General features: G+C 34.9%; 1 protein-coding gene across 3 annotated transcripts in view; it reads left to right on the top strand.

Annotated features, from left to right (window-relative positions):
• Window positions 1-23: 23 nt before the first annotated feature.
• Window positions 24-19,646, top strand: part of Vps37a (VPS37A subunit of ESCRT-I) — a 36,511-nt gene continuing 16,888 nt past the window's right edge. For 2 of the 3 annotated variants that reach the window (XM_026389458.2, XM_026389459.2), the window contains exons 1-4: window positions 24-439; window positions 13,762-13,836; window positions 15,936-16,050; window positions 16,572-16,672. In XM_026389458.2, coding sequence (XP_026245243.2) covers window positions 315-439; window positions 13,762-13,836; window positions 15,936-16,050; window positions 16,572-16,672 — 416 coding nt within the window. In that variant the 5' untranslated portion in view covers window positions 24-314. The remainder of the gene's footprint in view (window positions 440-13,761; window positions 13,837-15,935; window positions 16,051-16,571; window positions 16,673-19,646) is intronic. The other variant, XM_026389460.2, reaches the window with a different exon arrangement.

Consider the following 19,646-nt stretch of genomic DNA (forward strand, 5'->3'; position numbering starts at 1 on the left):
AGGTGACGAAGGCTAGGGTAGTGGAGCGCTGGGCGGTCAGCCTCCCTGACTGGCTGGTTTGGGCGTCTGGGCGGCGAAGGTAGGACTGCCTAACCCGGTCGGCACGTTGCCCCTCTCCAGCTAACTGCATTATAGCATGTCCCCCAGAACCTGGAGACCGCGAGCCGGGCTTGCTTAGTGAAGATGCAGCCTCCCAGCGTTTAGGCCACTCGCGTCTCAGCCCGCTTCTCTGTCGCTGGAGAACGCCCGGGTTGAGCAGCTGGGAGAAGCAGGCCAGAGCCTTCTAGGGCCTTGGGCCCCGGGACCCAAGGAGGATGAGCTGGCTCTTTCCCCTAACCAAGAGCGCCTCCTCCTCCGCGGCTGGTTCTCCCGGTGGCCTCACCAGCCTCCAACAGCAGAAGCAGCGCTTGATCGAGTCCCTCCGGAACTCACACTCCAGGTGACTGGTCGCTGCTTCTTCGACAGGAGGGAAAAGTAGGGCGGGAGGGCGGGCTGGTCCCAGTCACTCTCACAGCTCCACAGGCCGACTGCCCGCCAGCTGCCTCCTTTTGATAGACTTCCTTTCATAGTGGGTCACACATCTGATCTTCCATTCCTACCCATGTTTACTATTTTCCTCCGGAACCCCCCCTGCCTCCTGCCCCACCACTGCTCAGCTCTTCTACTTCTGACTTGCTCATCCGTTTTGACACATCGCTGCTGACAGTAATCTCTTTCGTATTCTATATCCGATACCCTTTAGTATTCCTGGTTTCCCCCCTAATCTTTCCCTATACCCACCTGATTACAGCTTTGGCAGAAGTGTTAAAGCACTGTAATTGGCTAAGGGGAATTGTGAAGAGGAATCTCCAAGTTTCACAAAGAGGAAAATTGTTGCAATATCAAAAGAAAGGAAGCCGTAGTTTTTTCATCAGTGAATTCTTTGAGCGATAGTCAGTCTTCTTGAGTCTCTAATTAAGAATTTACCCTGTTCCAATAACCTCTCCCCATCTTGCAACTGCTAGTGTCTGTACATTTTCACTTCCTTAATATTCTTGGCTCTACACTCAAAGATTGCCATGCATTCATCTCTGTTGTTTTGTCTTCTTAAGAGTTTTCATTTTATCATGGCCAGATTAGAAATATTTTGCAATTCAAATTATTTCAACTGTTTTTATTTACTGTAGTCTGGTTTGCTATAGCCTTTTATACTGCAAATACCTGCGCCTCTAATGATTTTCAAAAATTAGAGCTGCCTGTTTTATGTCATGAGTTATACAATTATATTTTCCTAACAGTTTCACAGCATGTGTTTTATGTAAAGATGTCAACATGGTTAAATTCTAGTCCTTTTTAAGATCTTTTCATACATTTGAAAAACATAATGAGATAATAAAATTGAGTAATTCCTATTGAACAATTGAATTCCTATTGAATTGCCATTTTATCTGTTACACATCAATATTTTTTCCAAGCAAGTAAATTATAACCTAGAATAGTAATAAATGTATTGTCAAAAGATAAATTTACTGCAAAATTAGGTGGCATTCATTTTGGAAAATTAAACTCAAAGTTTTTACAAGTGTCACCCATTATAAGGGTAATGGCTAATGCTTTCATAAGGAAAGGCATGCTACATGGGAAAAACATAACAGATTCATTTAACCAAAAATTTATGTTACATGGGAGCCTTAAGAAATGAATACCCAAAGACCCAGGGAAAACTGTCTATTTTTATATTTAGGTTTGGTAAGGAATGGACAACCATGTAAAATTGTGATTTGACAGAAGTTTATGGCTTAATGGTAATAAATGAGGTGAAGAAACCTAGCAAGGCCTGTCCAGATTCTTCTTGGCACTTTGTGTAGCTTTCCTTCTTCTCCATATGGGTATAAGGAAGGGTCCCTCTGGAATGAGGGTTTTCTGGGGAGAGGGTGGAGAAAGTGACCTTTGTAGGTTTTATCACTTGCTTTGGGGGATGGGAGATCTAGTTTCTTTGACCAGATTTGCAGAAGAGGAGTTCTGATTTTTATGAATGCTCTGGGGGAGAAAGAAATAAGAACCTAGAGGTAGAAAAAAGTCAGGGAAACTTTGCTGCTGAGGCCTTCTAATTTCCTTTAGCTCAATGTGATTACCTTGCCAAAGTGCCATACTTTGGAGTATCATTTTCTGAGCCACAAGACAAGTAAATCTTATTCTAAATTTTTTTAACACACAGTATCTTTATTTTTATGTGGTGCTGAGGATCGAACCCAGTGCCTCACACATGCGAGGCAAGCACTTCATCACTGAGCTACAGCCCTAGCCCGGAGACTCACTTTTAACAAGCATAACAAATTTGTCCCCTTAGAAGTTGTCACCTTGGAAGACTGAGTACTATACTAATCATACCACTGTAGAAATACTTTTTAGAACCATATCCTTGGAATTAATTGCAGTTAAGCCTTTAGTTTATTCTTAATGCTGGACAATTTTTATTCTTTAAGGGTGAAATTGAATTTTTAAAAACTCCAAAGTCCCTTGCTGCAAAGTCTTGTAAATAAGGAAGTAATTGATCTAAAATTTATTGAATTTTTGGTCACCCAAGTGAACTGAGGTTGTAAAGCAATAATTGTTCATCTAAGGAGTTCTAAAATTGGCCTTAAAGGATGAATAAATACCATGAATTGAATGCAGAAAGTATTCATTTATTATTTTTTGAGCCAGAAGTCTTGAACATGGGACATTACCTATATTTTGTAATATTATGAACATGTAACTTTAAGTTTGTTTATAAAAATATTTGGAGTTTTATTTAATTGAAATATTTCACAATTTGTATAGCTTGTGTAATTTACAAGTTATATTTGGATAATTCTGGGGACAATTAAGTAGATCATATGCTTCCAGTTTTCTAAGGAATGGTAAAATCCCAGAAAAAAAGCATGCCTTCTACCTACCTATTCTTGCTAAGTCCACCCTTTTAACTAATGACATACATTTCTAGGATAGCCAGTGAAAATGATCAACCTGTGATATCTTAGAATATGTTGTTTGACTAGGCAAATTAGTAGGTAATCTTATACTTAAAGATTTTTGTACAGACACCATGATTGGTTATTCTGAAGTGCATTTTATAAGTTAAAAGAATATTTTAAAATAGGTTGGTTTGTGTGTATGTGTGTGTGTGTAATAAAAAAAATTTCTTGAGTGATAGATATCAATATCTTATTGCATGTTGCCTACATCCCTTTAGTTTCACATTCTGAGTTTTGTTTTTTTTTTTAATTTTTTTCTGTAAGGTCAGAAGCTCTTCCTGAAGTATGTAGCTTTTTTTCCCCCTTCTGTTTTACTGAGTAACTTTTCCCCATCCCATTTTCTCATTTTCTGTCCAACTCTTTATTTGAAAATCCCATCTCAACAAAGAATTTATTCAAGTTTCTTTCTCTAATGGATATAAACTCATTTTTATTTACCTTAATAGAATTTTACCTTCTCATCTTCCTCATGTTAGGTGGATTTTATAGATATCTCCTCATCTAGTCTCAGTGGGATGCAGGGCAAGTGGGATACTGTCATAGTAACAACAACAAAAAAAAAGTTAACCAAGTATAATAACATGTTTAAGTCTGTATGGAAAGAGAAACTAAAAGGTAGATAGGTTGGACTCAAGTACTATATTGTATCTTTTGAGTTAATAATTATCACACTGTTAAATTTACCACTAAGATTTCTGACTTTATGTGCAGAACTAATCCTTCTATTTCCTTCTACCTCATAAAGTAGTTCACTTTGGAGACACTGTTGTTTTCCTATCCAAATTCATTTCCTTTGTCATCTGGAAAGAGCACCTGTTTTTATTCTATTTGTTCCCTTGTGCAGGGCCTCACTTAGTAGAGATTGGGCTCTCTCAAGCCCAGGAGGTAAATAATGATTGTTTATGCCAATGTTGATGGTCTCAACTTCTCTAACTCTTGACCTAATCTTGGTCAGTATGAGTTGGAGAGGAGGTTAGCTGGAAGCTACTCAAAGCCTTGTCTGAATAATAAAAGAGATGTCTAGGAGAACAAAGAGATCAGAGGAAGAAATGTCTCTCATGTTTGCTATTGTGTCACAGGGGACTTTTGGAACCATTTGGATCATGAGCTAAGATAAGGCTGACTATTGAATGTGGCAAAATGGAAGATAATATTTTGCTGCTAACTTAACTAACTTTGGAAACTCCCTTTCTCTACACTACTCATTTAAGATAAATAATTCCTCACTGTTAAAGTCACTTTTACCCTGGTTTTCATGTACTTGTAGTTAAAAATATCCCAGCTGTTAAATTCACTAATCTCAATATTTAAGGAGTCTTCAAAAAGTGAAGCTAAGGAGTAGTATTTCTCTGTATTATACTTGCAATCAGAAAAATTTAAAAACTGATGGTCTTAATAGTGACTATTCCAACCATCTAGAGTGAAGAGTCTCTCTTCTCTCACAGTATCTAAAGTTATTGGCTTCTTTATGAATTTCCTTATGTATAAAATAACAACTTGTAGCAATGTTGTGAGTGGTAAATATTATTTATAATTAACTATGTAAATTCACGGTTATATAAAAAATAATCTTTGTTACCTTTTAACTTACAAATACTAGGTAAAGGACTTCTGTATTCTTTTAAATAATAATCAATTACATGATAATCCTATACTGTTTTTTATTTGTATTCTTCAACAATAATATCTAATTTGGGGGTTAGGTTATTTATCAAAATTGTTTTTATTTGGGCTGGGGATGTGGCTCAAGCGGTAACACGCTCTCTCTCTCTCCTCTCCTCTCCTCTCTCCTCTCTCCTCTCTCCTCTCTCTCTTTCTTTAAAGAAAAAAGAATTGTTTTTATTTTTCTCTCTGGAACAACTAATAGAATCATAATGAAAGAAGCCTTGTGCAAGGAGTCGGGAGATACATATGTGTCATCAACAGGCAGGTTGCCACTTTGGATAGTCATGTAACCTTTACAGGCCATATGACCACTGAAATGAAAGGGTTGACTACCTGCTTTCTTATTGCTCTGTTTAGTGATGAAAGTCTGTTGATATCTCAGACTCCTCAATGTAATGACAGTCTGTAAGACAGAAAAAAAAAAATTAATTCGAGCATCATAAATATAAGCCAGACTCAAGCAATCCCAATTTTAAATGATTATCATTTCTGCTTCTGCTTGGATATTCTGTGTTAGAAACAGGTCTGCTTGAGAATCTTTGGAAGAAAAATGGAGAGGATACAGCAGAATTATCTCTTTCTGATGAGCTAGTGCTCAGTAGCTTCCCTTCCAGAAAGTCTATGGTGTACATGAAATGACATTCCTTGGAATTCTCCAGAGACTGAAACTTCTCAGGGACTCTTTGGTTAGCTTTCAGAATCAGGAATAAAAATGTCATAGCCAGAGAGTGAGTCTGAAAATGGTAATCCTCTCTACAAGACAGTATTAACTATCTAGAATGCATAGTGAATTTCTCAGTCCCTTGTTTACAACCCAGGAGCAATTTAGGTATAAAGAGAAACAGCATAGTTATTTCCCATTTTAACCCCTGGGCTTTATGCTCTATTAATTGCTGTTATTTCTTTTAAAACTTAGTAACACAGATGTCTGTTTGTCTCATTGTTCAAATAAAAGGAACTGAGGCAGAGCAAAGATTTTAAAAAATAATAATAATAAGATAAAAATACAATAAATGGAATCCAGAAAATCAGTAATAGACATATGACAAATTGTATTCCTTTTCCCCCCTGCATAGAATTAGTGTGCCTAAAATTTTGCCTCTTAGTCTACATGCTTCTAACCAAGTTATTGTTTATGAATCTCTCAAAAGCCTACCTACAACTGATTTGTCTCTGGAAAGCCTACTTCTGACTTTCCAGTTCGAAAACAAGTCCATTCCAAAGAGTTAACTCACAAATGAAATGTCTCTCTGTAGAGTTATTTAATAAAGCATTAGGCAAGTAAAGAACTTGAAATATTATATCTTAATAGTATCTGTATAACATTTCCATCACTGTAACAAAATATCTGAGATAAAGGATTTTTGAAGAGGAAGGGTATATTTTGGCTCAGTTTCAGAGATTTCAGTCTATGTTTGGTTGGCCCTTGCTTTTGAGTCTATGGCAAGATAGAACATGATGGTGGGTAAAACTTGCAGAAGAAACTACTCACCTCATGGCAGCCAGGAGACACTGAGAGAGTGAGAGAGAGGAAGGGTCCCAATATCTCCTTCAGAGGTACTCCCTCTATGGCCTAACTTCCTTTCTCTAGGCCCCATCTCCTTAAGTTTCCACCATCTCCCAATAGCACTACAAACTAGGGACCAAGCCTTCAACACATGGGCCTTTAGGAAACATTCAAGATTGATGCTGTAGCAATGGCAGTCTCCATAGTCTTTAAAATTGTTTTGATATTTTCTTTTACTGCCATTACTTGGATCCCAGTGTTATTTCTGATCGCCCAAACTTTTAGCCTTATAACTTCCTTGGAAAGTTTACTTTTGTATAGTTCCTTTCCTATAGCTGTTAAGCTTGACCCTTTGCTTACAGGTGTGCTCATAGGTTTCTTCTTTCTTTTTTAAATGTTTTTGTAGTTATAGATGGAAAGAATGCCTTTGTTTATTTTTATATGGTGCCAAGGATAGAATCCAGTGCCTCATGCATGCTAGGCAAGTGCTTTGCCACTGAGTTACAGCCCCAGCCCTCATAGGTTTCTGAGTAAATCCAAGTTCTGTGCCTTCCTTTCTATGAATTTCACTTTTAGCTTTTAAGTACTCATATACAAACTTGGTGACACAAAAACTTATATCATGAAAATAGAAGGGAAAAAACTTAAAGTGTGGGGATATAAGGGTGTTTGTGTGTCTGTATGTGTTTTAACTATTCCACGTTATTATTTTTTAAAAAGACCCATTGCCAACATTTAAAAATTGAGATTTTACATTAAAATATCCAAATCTCCAACTTTACTTTTAATAGACTTTTTTTAAGTAACAAAATTAAAAAGAAGGCATAATTTTTTTCCCAATGTCCTTTGTCCCTTATAACTTTTAAAATGAAAGATATGGAAAGATCTAACAAAATATCTGTATAGCAACATTTGCTTCAGACTAAGAGTAGCCGTCGCTTTTGCTGGGCTTCCCACTTCCCATTTTGTCACTTTGCAGTTATTCTCTGTTGCAATACAAGCAGCTCTGTTTATTCATGTACATTACTTGCTCCTATAGGTATTTGAGATTAAAAATTTATAGAAGGAAATCACCTTAACTTGTTACAATAAAAAATTCTATAAGAATCTGTTTTTCCTTCATCTATTGAAGCTAAATAATTCTACAGAATGTCAACTTTTTGATTGTACAAATATCTTTGAACTTACATAGTAAACTATAAAATTGTATGTATCAAACAACCCCACAATTAAGTGAATTTTATTTGACCCATTAAGACATATAGTCTATAAAGAGTTATTAAAACTTACACTTGCAAAGTGTATGATACAATAAACCATATAACCATGCAAGAAAAAAACTTTCTCAATAGATAATAGCTGCTCCAGACCTGCTATAGTTTGTATCTAAAATCTTCCAAATGGGCATGGTCCCTGGCCCTTGGCACTATTGGGAGGTTGTGAAGCCCTTAGGATATGGAGCTTATGGGAAGTTTTAGGTGACTGAGGTCAAGACTTCGAAGGGAATTGTGGGAGCTCCCACCCCTTCTCTTTCTCATCACAGCTATAAGGTGAATGATTTTGCCATGTAATACTATGATGATATGCCATCACAACACAGGCTCAAAAAAAAAAAAAATGGGGCCAGCTAATCATGGACTGAAACCTTAAAAACTGAGCTAAAACAAACCTTTTTTCTTCATAAGCTGATACATCTCAGGTATTGTTATAGTGATGGAAAGCTAACACAAAAAATTCACTACTAAAACTGGGGTCATTGCTGTGACTATTCCTGAGACAAAGTGGAGAAGGAATTTGAAAAAGTTTGGAGGAATAGGCTAGAGAATGCCTAGAATAATGTAAGTGGAGCTTAACAGGTGGTTCTGTGGGGCTCAGTAGACCAGAATGCCAGTAGACTTGTGGAAAGTAAAGGCCTGGCTGTTAATGCTTCAGATGAAATGAGAATTGTATTAGAAACTGGTCTAGAGGCCATTCATATTATTCCGTTGCAAAGATTTTGGCTGCATTGTGTCCATGCCCAAAGACTTTGTAGGAGGCTGAACTTAGAGGTGTTGGACTAATTTACGTGGTGGAGGGAATTTTAATGTAGCACAGTGTTAAAGCAGCAGCTTGGGTAGTGGGTTTTAGACAAATTTACAGTGAGGATGGGAGCAAAAACTAATTAGGAAAACTTTCTGGCCTGAAAAGGAGCATGTTTAGAGGTACAACCAAGGAGGGCACAGTTGCTGAAAGGTTAACTGCCATTAAAAAGCAAAACACTTTGCACTGGGTTAATAGGAGGTTTCAGTCTTTGACTAGTTGGCCCCATTGTTTTGGACTCAATAGGGCAGCCCATGATGGCAGTGTATGACAAAACAACTCATGGCCACGACATGGAAAACAAAGGGGAAGAGACAGGATACCACAATCCTCTTTAAGGGACACACTCCCAATGACCTAAAACTTCCCACTAGGCCCCACTTTTTATGGTCTCTACCACCATATCCCAATAGCGCTAAACTAGAAACCATGGACCTTTTTGGAAGACATTTCAGATCCAAACCATAGCAAAGAACCCATATTGTTTTGTATCTGAAACTTTTCTAACATTTCCTTAGGTTAATTCTTGGTTGACTTAATGGTAGTTCAGATATTATTTTTCCCCTTTATTCTCCACTAGGTTACATGCTTTCTTCTGTGTTCCTATAGCTCTTTGCACGTTTTAGTCATTTTCCTATCTGTTCAATGAAACACTGTTCAAAAAATATCATGAAATAAATGTGTACATGTGGCACAGCTTTGGAAAACAAATTGCAGCAATTTACTTTAGAATTCCATAAAGTTTTAAATATGTTAATGTACATCAACTTTCGCTAAGAAACAGATAAAAGCTATTTAAATTACCAGTTTCTTGGCTTTTTATTTTCACATCAGCTATAATTTTCTTTTCTCTAAGGATATTAATTACACAAATTTATAGTCTCCTTTTTGTTCCCGTTTCTTGCAATTTTGTGTTTTGGTTTGCTGAGCTTGCATTCCTTTCATAGTTTTGTTTTATTAAAACTTTTATGATGTTCTTATTTCTGGTTTTGATATTCTCTGTTGACTTGTTTGTGGATCTTTACTCTGCCATATATTGCCTCTGATGATGAGCAAAAAGAATAATGTGCTTCTATATGGGGCAAGCTAATAGTTGTCTTCTGGAAATAGAGGCTTTCTGTGAGCTAGTAGCCTCCTTGATTTGTAACTTTCCACAACACTGCTACCTACCTTAGAAGCTCACTATGTTAATACTAATACTAATACTAATAATAACTTTTGCAATATTTAGGATTGAACCTAGGGCTTCCCACATGCCAAGCAAGTGCTCCACCACTGAGCTATATCCCCATTTTTATTTTAGTTTGAGATAGGCCTTGCTGATTTGCTGAGGCTGACCTTGAACTTGTGATTTTCCTGCCTCAGCCTCTAAAGTAGCTGGGAATATAGGCATGCGCCACCGTGTCTGACCTTCACTGTTAACATGAATGCAAATATAATTTCTGTTTACAGGTTGAAGCATGCAATAAAATGGACAGAGTTAACTAGCCCATCTGCTACATATGTTACTTCAGTCATTAACCTGAGAAATAATTCTGCCCTTTCTCCTCTCTGTACATTCTTGCTTTGTATTGACTTGGTTCAAACACTTGGAAGACCTTCAAACTGCTCCTGACTTTGTATTGGTTTTATGTTTTGGGTTATGATTATTTTCTGTATTTACTTCCCTTTTCTTTATTTCCACTCTGTTCCTTAAATCTAATCCCATGTTCTATCTTTCAGATCTTCCTTAAAATTTCTTATCTGCTATGGTAGTGTTTGCTTTTCAGCATCATTACAGATTTGCCTTTTTAAAATCTCTTTTAATAGTTCATAGATTTAAATAAGAAAAGAAAATTGCCTATTCTTTATCTACTTTCTTTAAGTGTCTGAATTCTTCATTTGCAAGATTTATCTATAAACTTTTACTTGAATTATCCAGCACTATGGGAAATGCTTATCATTATTTTCATTTGATCTTTTTAAAAAAATCTCTGGACTTTCACATCAAGCTGTATGCTCCTTCAGAGCAAAGATCACCCTATACTCATTTGTTTTTCCATTTCCTTTCAAGATGTTGGATAAATGGTATCTGCTTATTTGAACTCTGTGTTAGGAAATCCAAGTTTATGCAAAAGATAAGCCAAGCATTAAATGACTGTTTATTCTCTATAGGGATATTTTAACTATATATAGAGATTGCATTTCATGTTTTAGGGATTATCAGAAGAATGAGAATGCCAATTAATTGTATATTCCTATTAATGAAGTTATCTGTTGTCCTGGATTGATTTAGCCCCACACAGATTCAGAGACACTGAGGTAAAACCATAGTAATTCTCTTCTTTCAAAGAATCTTAGAGAATAAAATTATTAGAGGAGAACCTCACAGAAAAAGATTACTAATGGAAGGCAATTTATATTTTCTATTGTGCTATGATTACAGTATTACTTTCAAGTGTGTGTGTGTGTGTGTGTGTGTGTGTGTCCGTGTGTGTGTGTGTGTGTGTGTATACTTACATTCAAAGTAGTATCAGTGGGGCTGGGGTTGTAGCTCAGTGGTGCAGTAGGTATCTAGCATATATGCAAGATCCTTAATTCAATCTAAGCACCACACCCATCCCTGCAAAAAAGGTAGTATCATTGTTAGCATGAATATATAATAAGAAGAGTATTTATTGCAGGATGATTTATAATAGTAAATATTGGAAACAATCTAAATACCTAAAAGTATAGTGAATAGTTTAAATAATATTATGACTATATACTAGAATATTATGCAGATATTAAGATTGATAATGTAGAAATAACATTATCATTGATGTAAATTTAGAAAGATAATTATAAATAAATTATTGAGTGGGAAAATAGAAAGTTTCAAAATTCTATATTTTGTTGTAAGTAAAGGTGTGAATGTAGAAAAAATTTAGAAAATTTTGCATCAATGTGTTACTAGTAGTTGTCTTGGTTATATAAGATTCCAAATTATTTATATGTTCTCTTTGCCTGTTTTTTTTATTTTTTTAATGAGATGAATCAGTTTTGGAATAAGTTTTTTTAAAGTTATTAAAAATAGCGAAATGTTCAAAATCACATTTGTAATTAATATTCGAGGACTTATTTTCATTACATAAAAGAATTCAATATCTGGCTGCAGTTAGATTTATCTAATACAGTTATTGAAAATGCATTACTAGATTGCCATGATTAACTTGCTTGGAATTTATTAATGATGGTTCATTTGTCATTAACAATGTAAGAATTACCTTCTTTTTTTTTTGATACCTCATTTGTGTAGAAAACGTCTCAAAAATGTAATAAATGTGAAGAGTATAACTGAGAAATGAATTGGACATTCCTAATTGAAAAATTTAAATGAAACATTTTAATGTGTTTTCTATGAAATTTTTCTTTAAAAATCTGAATAATATCAAAAAACCTAATGAGTTAAAACTTTAATATCACAAGGCCAGTCAGGCCCCAACTTTAATGTACATTCTAGATTCTTTTTAAATAATAGCTTAGATCTTGAGCAGTTATTTGCCTGGTATCATTCTTGGGGTTTCACATATACTATCTTGCTTAATCTGACAACACTTTTAGGTAAATAGGTGCTTTTAACATTCTCATTTCCAATTTGAGAAAAAAGGCTTTAAATAGGTCAAGTAACTTGCCCATGGTCACCAGCAGGATCTGAACCTGACCTTAAAAGGAGAAGGTCACACTCTTAATCACTTAGATGCTTTTCTTGACTTTGAATGGTGGAATCTTTTACGACCAGTGTTTCCTAGAACAATGAAACTTTAGGGTTGTAAGCTAATATAACAGAATTTTTAAAAACTAGGCCATTATTTTCATTATGCAGGGTTCATACCTCTGAAAGGGCAGTGAGTCTAAACTTAATCCCCAAAGAAAAACTTAATAAAAACTATATAAATCCTGATATTGAGTACTTGCTTGAGTCTTTTTTTAGGTCTTTCTTCTCAATGATAATCCTATTCCATAGGATGTCAGAAGAGAAAGCATTATCTGCATCTAATATTTTTCCATAGCTGTGTCCCAACACTCTCTAACATTTTAAGCCATCTAAGATTTACATATTCTAGAGCCTAGGTGTTTATGAAAAAAAAAAAAAGACCAGAAAATATAATAGTCAAAAAATGAGAAAAATTAGAAGTTTAGTTCAAAGCATCCAAAAGAACACAAATTAAACCATTATGCATATGCTAGGCCTTTCCCAGATATTCATGCTTGAAGAAGTTTCTTGTCTGTTTGATATTAAGGTTCCCTCTACAACCTGAAGTCATCGATACAACTTAGTATTTTTCTCAGTGGAAATATTGTGAATATTGATTAGTATTCCAAGTGAACCCCAAAGTCTCCATATCTGATTTACAGATGATATTTGTAAAAAGGTATGCCTAAAATTAACAATAAAACAAAATAAAATTCTGCATTATAGAATGTTAAAAGGAGTTATATTCTGCCAATAACAAAGACCCCCAAAATGATGACTTAAGTACAATAAAAGTTTATCTTTCTCTTACATAAAATAAATTAAGAGCCTGGAAATTTCATGGTCATCAGTGACCCAAGCTACTTCTTTTTTCTTAGCTGTCCCCAGTATATGACTCCCATTCTCAGTGTCACTCATGGTCCAAAATGGCTATTAGAAGTGTAGTTATTGGGGCTGGGGCTGTAGCTCAGTGGCAGCGTGCTTGCCTGGTACATGTGAGACATTAGGTTTGATCCTTAGCACCACGTAAAATAAAAATGAAGGCATGCTGCTGTCCATCTAAACTAATATATATATGCTTTTAAAAGAAAAAACAATTTTTTTTAAGAAGTCTAGTTAATGATCCAGGCAGGTAGTAAGCAAATAGAGTGCGTACAATTGTTTATTCTTTCATTCCCTTTTAAGATATTTTCTTGGATATTTACCTCACAACTTTCCTATATATTTCATAGGCTGTGACTTAAGTATTTAGCAACAAGTAGTTACAAGCAAGACTAAAACATTGCTACCTAGAACAAAATCTGTCTTCCCTTACTTAGAAAAAGGGAAATAATTGTTTTTGAAAAGCAGCTCTCAGCCTCTATCCAAATATATAATCAACACTCATTCACATTTCTCAGTTTAAGACATTACCATCTGTAGCTGGACAGTGATAGTTCCAGTCAGAACCCATATGTCCTGCTGACCTATATTAACCAGAGAGGTTGCAATTGCTTCTATTAATGGTAAATTAAATGATAGTGAACCAATCTAACATAAAATACAAGAGTTTTTACTTGCCTGTTTTCCTTAGAATGCTCCACCTGCCCCTTGGATATTTCAGAGTATTATTGCCTACTTATTTGATAAGGGTTTTTGTGATAATTTATCTTGCAAAATACAAGTTATGCTGTCTATCCAGATTCTGTGATTATAATTTAAATAGTTTTAGTAGGCTCTAGCATTTAACATTTGTCTTTAACTTTAATGCTTTTTATAACTTTGGGTAAGTTTTTCTTTTCTCAAATTTTCTCTTACAGTATAGCTGAAATACAGAAAGATGTGGAATACAGATTGCCATTCACTGTAAACAATCTGACTATTAACATTAATATGTGAGTAGAATTGTGTCTTATTTTTTCATGTAATAGGAATTAAACTTTTTATTCTCTCGTAGTTACTATTAGAAATAAGCTGTTTAAAGTGAATTTAAGTAACTATAATTTTTTTAAAAAGTGTGCAACTTAGTGAATAATTTGTAAAAGACATCACTGATACAGGTAGCCATAGAAAAGGAAGTATAAAAGAGAAAATGCAATTAAAAGATACAATAATAACCCTTAGTACTATAATTATTTTTATTAGAACTAGTCTTAGCTAGAGATAGGCTGAAAAATGATAAAGACAAAGGAATCACATATGGAAAACCTATAGAGATTGATTCACCTTTACATCAGAAACAAGTTAACATGTTTGAAACTTCACCAGTAGATATACTACATCATTGAGAACAGTCAGGGCTGGTTTTGATCAGCTGATTTTTGCCGCGGGGGTGGGGGGGTGGGGTGGAATTAAAAGTTAAAAATGTAATTATGAGGTTTGTATTGAAGTCATAAACAGAAGAAGTTGGACTGATTGCTGAAGTGACTGTTTAGGCTTAAATGCAATTATTAGTCTCCATTGTTAAAAAAAAAATAAGTTATTACCTCAGATTGCATTTAGGTGGTTGGTTGTTTGAGGAAGTATCTGGGTAAGGTATAGAAAAAAAACGTCTCTTATTCATCTTTGTATCCTCATTGCTTAACATCGTGCCTATGCAGAGGAGGCCTTATTAAATAATAGTTGCACGAATGGATTCAAGAATGAACATTTAATTCTGCCAAGTATTAACTTGACACATGAGCTTTATGAATCCTTATAGCCATCATGCAGATTAGGACAAAGTACAGACACATGGTTAGTAGATATCATAACAGGATACAAATCCAGATTGATGGGCTGGAAAGGCCATTTATTATCTCTTTTACCAAAGTAGTTTTAAAATCTTTATATAAATGAAGTAGTTTTATTTCTCATCAAATGTCTGGGTAGAGATAAGTAGGAGAATCCAACAAGGAACTAGTTTTCTTTGTGACAATACTGTCAACAAATAGCCTTCTGGGCCAACAGGAATAGAGAGATAGTGTAAAAGGAAAACTATTCTGAATTTTAGAGATTTGGAAAATAGTAAACTCATTTTTAAGACTTTACCTGATAATTTTAATGTTGTAATGCTACAAAAGGTTAACTTTTCACCTTTGAGAATTTGTTGACAATAAATTGTTGGAGAACTTATTGTGTTTTTTTGCTTGCACCTATGTAATTGATCTCAAAGTTGGGAGAGAGGTGTTAATTGAATTGGAACATTTAGATGAAAATAAGGTAGAATCAAGGCATGACGAAATCCAGCATTTCAGTTCTAGTGCTTTGCATTTTATCTACTTACTCTTTAGACATAGAACAGATGTTGGAATAATTACTGGTGGCATTTTAAAATTTAAGGAAAAAAAAAGCAAAAACAAAACCCAAGAATACTGTGTGGCCAGAAACTGTGATCCAGTAAATAATCAGACAGGGTTTGTATGATTCATTTGATTCTGATTTTTAGCTGAGATTTTGTATAGCTTGGCATATTTGAAAACAATCACCATGATGTAAAAACTTCTGCAATTCAAACTGTCTATATTGCACATTAAGGTTTTAGCTGTGTTGAATTACTATATAACCAAAGTGTAATTGTTCATAAATTTTAGTTAACTCAATAACCATCATAGAGTTTTTTGGTATGGTTGGGGTTTTTATTTGTTTTTTGTTTTGTTTTGTTTTGTTTGTTTTTGTTAGGTACTAAGGATTGAACCTAGGGAAACTTTACCTCTGAGCTATGTCCCTAGCTCATTTAATTTATTTATTTATTTATTTATTTTACTTTGAGACAGCATCTCACTAAGCTGACCAGGCTGGCCTCAAACTTGCCTATACTGGCCTTGAGCTTGCAATCCTGTTACCTCAGCCACCTTTGTCACCGTAATCACGGGCCTGCTCTACTGTGCCAGGCATAGAACATTTAGTACTTAATGATGAATCTGTACAAGTGTAAAAATTTAATTTCCTTTTAACTTGAATTTTAGGATTGTGACTATATAATATAATATTTCTTGTTTCTGTTTTTTACCAGATTACTTCCTCCACAATTTCCTCAGGAAAAACCAGTGATCAGTGTTTATCCACCAATACGACATCACTTAATGGATAAACAAGGAGTGTATGTTACTTCTCCATTAGTAAGCAATGTATGTGTGTGGTATAATTTTTTTCAGAGTACTATAACAAGTGTATTACTTTTCTATGAAATATGTTTGCAACCTAAAATTCATTTAAAATTTCACTTTGGATTCAGTAATTTTCCAAAAAAATATTTTACCTTATATACTAGAAAATATCATGTTTAGTTAATACTATGACTTATAGTTTTTGGATATGATATGGTTGACGTTAAAGGACCATAACTTTACGTTTAAACTCTCAAACTATTATAAATAGTGAAATGTGGAATTATTTTAGCTTTATTGTTGATTGAATGGACTTTCAACCTAATTTGCTAATTACTGAATACTTATAATATTGATTCTATAAGAAAATGCCGTGAGTTGTGGATTACTATTACATTGATTTGACACAGTTGTCTTTGTTTTTCTGGCAATTCTTGACCTGCAAAAGTGGATTAAAATTTAAAATGACATTATGTCAATGAGACTTTAAGATCTTTTTTTTGAAAGTGATTTTAATACTCATGCATTATTGTTACTTTCAGTTTACAATGCATTCAGATCTTGGGAAAATTGTTCAAAGTCTGTTGGATGAGTTTTGGAAGAATCCCCCAGTTTTAGCTCCTGCTTCGACAGCATTTCCATAGTAAGTATATTTATAACAAATAAAAACATATTTGTACTTATCAAAGAAATCAAAATGCAGTTTAAAAGATTAAATGATGTTAAAAGATAACCCTCTAATTTCTATATCCTCATCTTGAAATGTATCCACACTTTTCAGTGGCGACTATATTGCTATTTTTCTAACGTTTACCTTCCTTTTTCTGAATAATATGTACAAGATGTTATCTCTCAATTCTTTCATTTTAGATATTTCTATTGACTTGTTATTATAATTGATAGCTACATTATAATAATTTTAGCTATCTTTCAAAAAGTTCTCTCCACTTTTTCTTCCAAGTGAAATTATATCATGATTTTAACTTATTATGTCATTATTTTAAATTATATCATGATATAAATTATATCATGATTTTAACCTATATTTGGTGTTTTCATTACTTTGACTTTAAATATTACCCATTGCTGAGCCAAGTATGTAACCATTTTTACTTTTTCCTGGAATTAGTAGTTACCTCATTTTTGTATTGCTTTGGTTTTTTAGATCTTAATTTTCCACATCATAAATTTCCACAGAGCTCTTAGCAATTCTGAAAAATATCTCTTAACCCATTTTTTCACATTGTCAGGTCATCTCTAGGTTCTGTGGGATTTTGTTTTTGTTTTTGTTTTTCCTTTTACTTGCAGATGAAGTTGCACTTTTTCCTCCTCCTTTCTGAGTTCTTCTCTATGATTATTCCACAGCTGTCATCCAGGAACTTCACTGGTCTTAGGATTTTCCTCTGCCACTTTCTTGTATTAAACTCTTTACTTCCTGGGTTTTGTATTATTCACTTTTTAAAGCTACCTCCTAGTTTCTTGGTTTACTGTCTTTTTATAGTTTCCTGAGTAAAGGAATGTTGTTCTAGTTATTTAGGATATATAACAAATTACCCTAGAACTTGTGGTTAAAATAATGAGAATCTTTTTTTGATGAATCTTTAATTTAGTTAGGGATCAGTGGTGCTCACTTCCAGTTTTGCATTAGATCACATGGTTTGAAGTGATCTAATGATCACTTCAGTGATCATCTGAAGGCTGTCTTAATTCTGATGTCCGACAGTTAATGTTGGCCAAAGGCTGAGACCTCAGTGGAAGCTGTCAGCTGACACCTCTATATGTGGCCTCTTCATGTGACCTGGGCTATTTCACAGCATGACAGTTTGGGTTCTGACAGTGAGCATACCAGGAAAGAAGTCAAGCCAGCCAAGAAGAAGCTGCATCATGTTTTGATTGTAGTCCTGGGTGTCATTCAGTATCATTTCTGCTGCTTTTTAACGTCCCACCCAGGTTGAAAAGGAAGAGGAAATAGACTATGTCTGTCAATGGAGTAAAAAGTTCAAGAAGAGCATGTGGGACTGGAAATCTTGTGGTAGCAATTTTGGAAACTACAATCTGTCACACTCCTGGTCACAAGAATTCACCTCTTTCCTACAGTCAAAAATACATTAATTTCCTCCCCCAAGAACTTCCAGAGTTCATTTTATTATAGAATTAGGCTCTTAATTTTGAGTCCAGGATTTTATTATCTAAATCAGGCTCCAGGAGAATTGAGGTGTTCTTGCTAAGCATAGTGGTGCATGTCTGTACTCTTAGCTATTAGGGAGACTGATGCAGGGGCATTGAATGTTTGAGGACAGTTAAGCAACTTAGCAAGACTCTGTCTCAAAATTTTTAAAAAGCCCAGCACCTCATAATTTTTTTTTTTTTTTTTTAGAAAGGATAGGAATATGTAGCTTAGTAGTAGCACACACCTGGGTTCAGTCTCCAGTACCATAATTATTCTTGTTCTGAAGACAAGTGAATTAAAATGACAAGGTTGCTGCCCCTGACATACCCATCATATAATGGTAGAACAAGCCTAGGATAACCATTATAGACCATTCCACTCAAAAAAGGAGAAAATAGGAACCATAGAAGTTGCTGGTCCATAGCAATTATGAAATCCATCTGGGCACATTTCTTTAGTTAAGACTTAGCCTAACTTCATGACAATGATTTTTTCACAGAATAATTCTGGATTCTTGGTTTTGCTTTCTGAGTCATTCTTCCTTTTTGTTTAAATATTAGATCTTGGACTATAGATGTAGCTCAGTTGTAGAGTCCTTGCCTACCTCTACCCCTGAGCTACATACCCTAGTAAGAAGTTTATAGACCACAGAGCAGTGTCTTCAAAATTCTAAGTGAAAAAGCACACCAATGTAGAACTTGAACTTTACCAACTATGAAGTAGTGAGAATGTCAAAGACATTTACAGACTTTTTTAAGTCTCAAAATTTATCTTCCAAACTTCTTTGGCTGGAACATAAATTCTAATTTCTAAAAATGGCCATATTGATACTTCTGGTCCCACATGCTCTTTCAGAGACTTGCCACTTCCCCATCAAGAAGATAAGCCCATTTCCTTCCCCTTGAATCTGGCCAGGACTTAGAGATTTCTTCAACAAATAGAATGTAGGGGATGTGACACTGAATGACTTTAGCAGCGAAGTCAAAAAAAGGCAGTATGCCTTCTCATAGCTGTTCTTGGGGAGTTCACCCTTCATAGTATAAGGAAGACCAAGCTACATATAGAAGCCCCATCTAGGTATTCCCAGGTAAAGCTTCTGTTGAGAGCAAGCTGATGATGTGTACAGTATACATGAGCTTCTCCAATGAATTCTGCCCAGACTGCAGATTAGTAAACAGAATAAATGTTCTCCTTGTGGGTAATCTGTCAGGCAGCCTTAGTTACCAGAAAGGATTTTGGTACCTGGAAGTAAAATGCTGCTGTGACACATACACATATGGAGATTATGGGAGAGGCTCTGTGACCAAGCAGATGTGAAAACTGGAAATAGTCACAGGAAAGTACGAATGAAGGGCCTCAAAGAGACTTGTTAACAGGAATAGTGGAGGGAAGCTCTGTATTAATGAAAGGTTAGTCAGCACTGTTGTTTATGATAATATGGAAAACA

The sequence above is a fragment of the Urocitellus parryii genome, chromosome 14, assembly GCF_045843805.1.
Source record: "Urocitellus parryii isolate mUroPar1 chromosome 14, mUroPar1.hap1, whole genome shotgun sequence".
Taxonomy (NCBI): domain Eukaryota; kingdom Metazoa; phylum Chordata; class Mammalia; order Rodentia; family Sciuridae; genus Urocitellus; species Urocitellus parryii.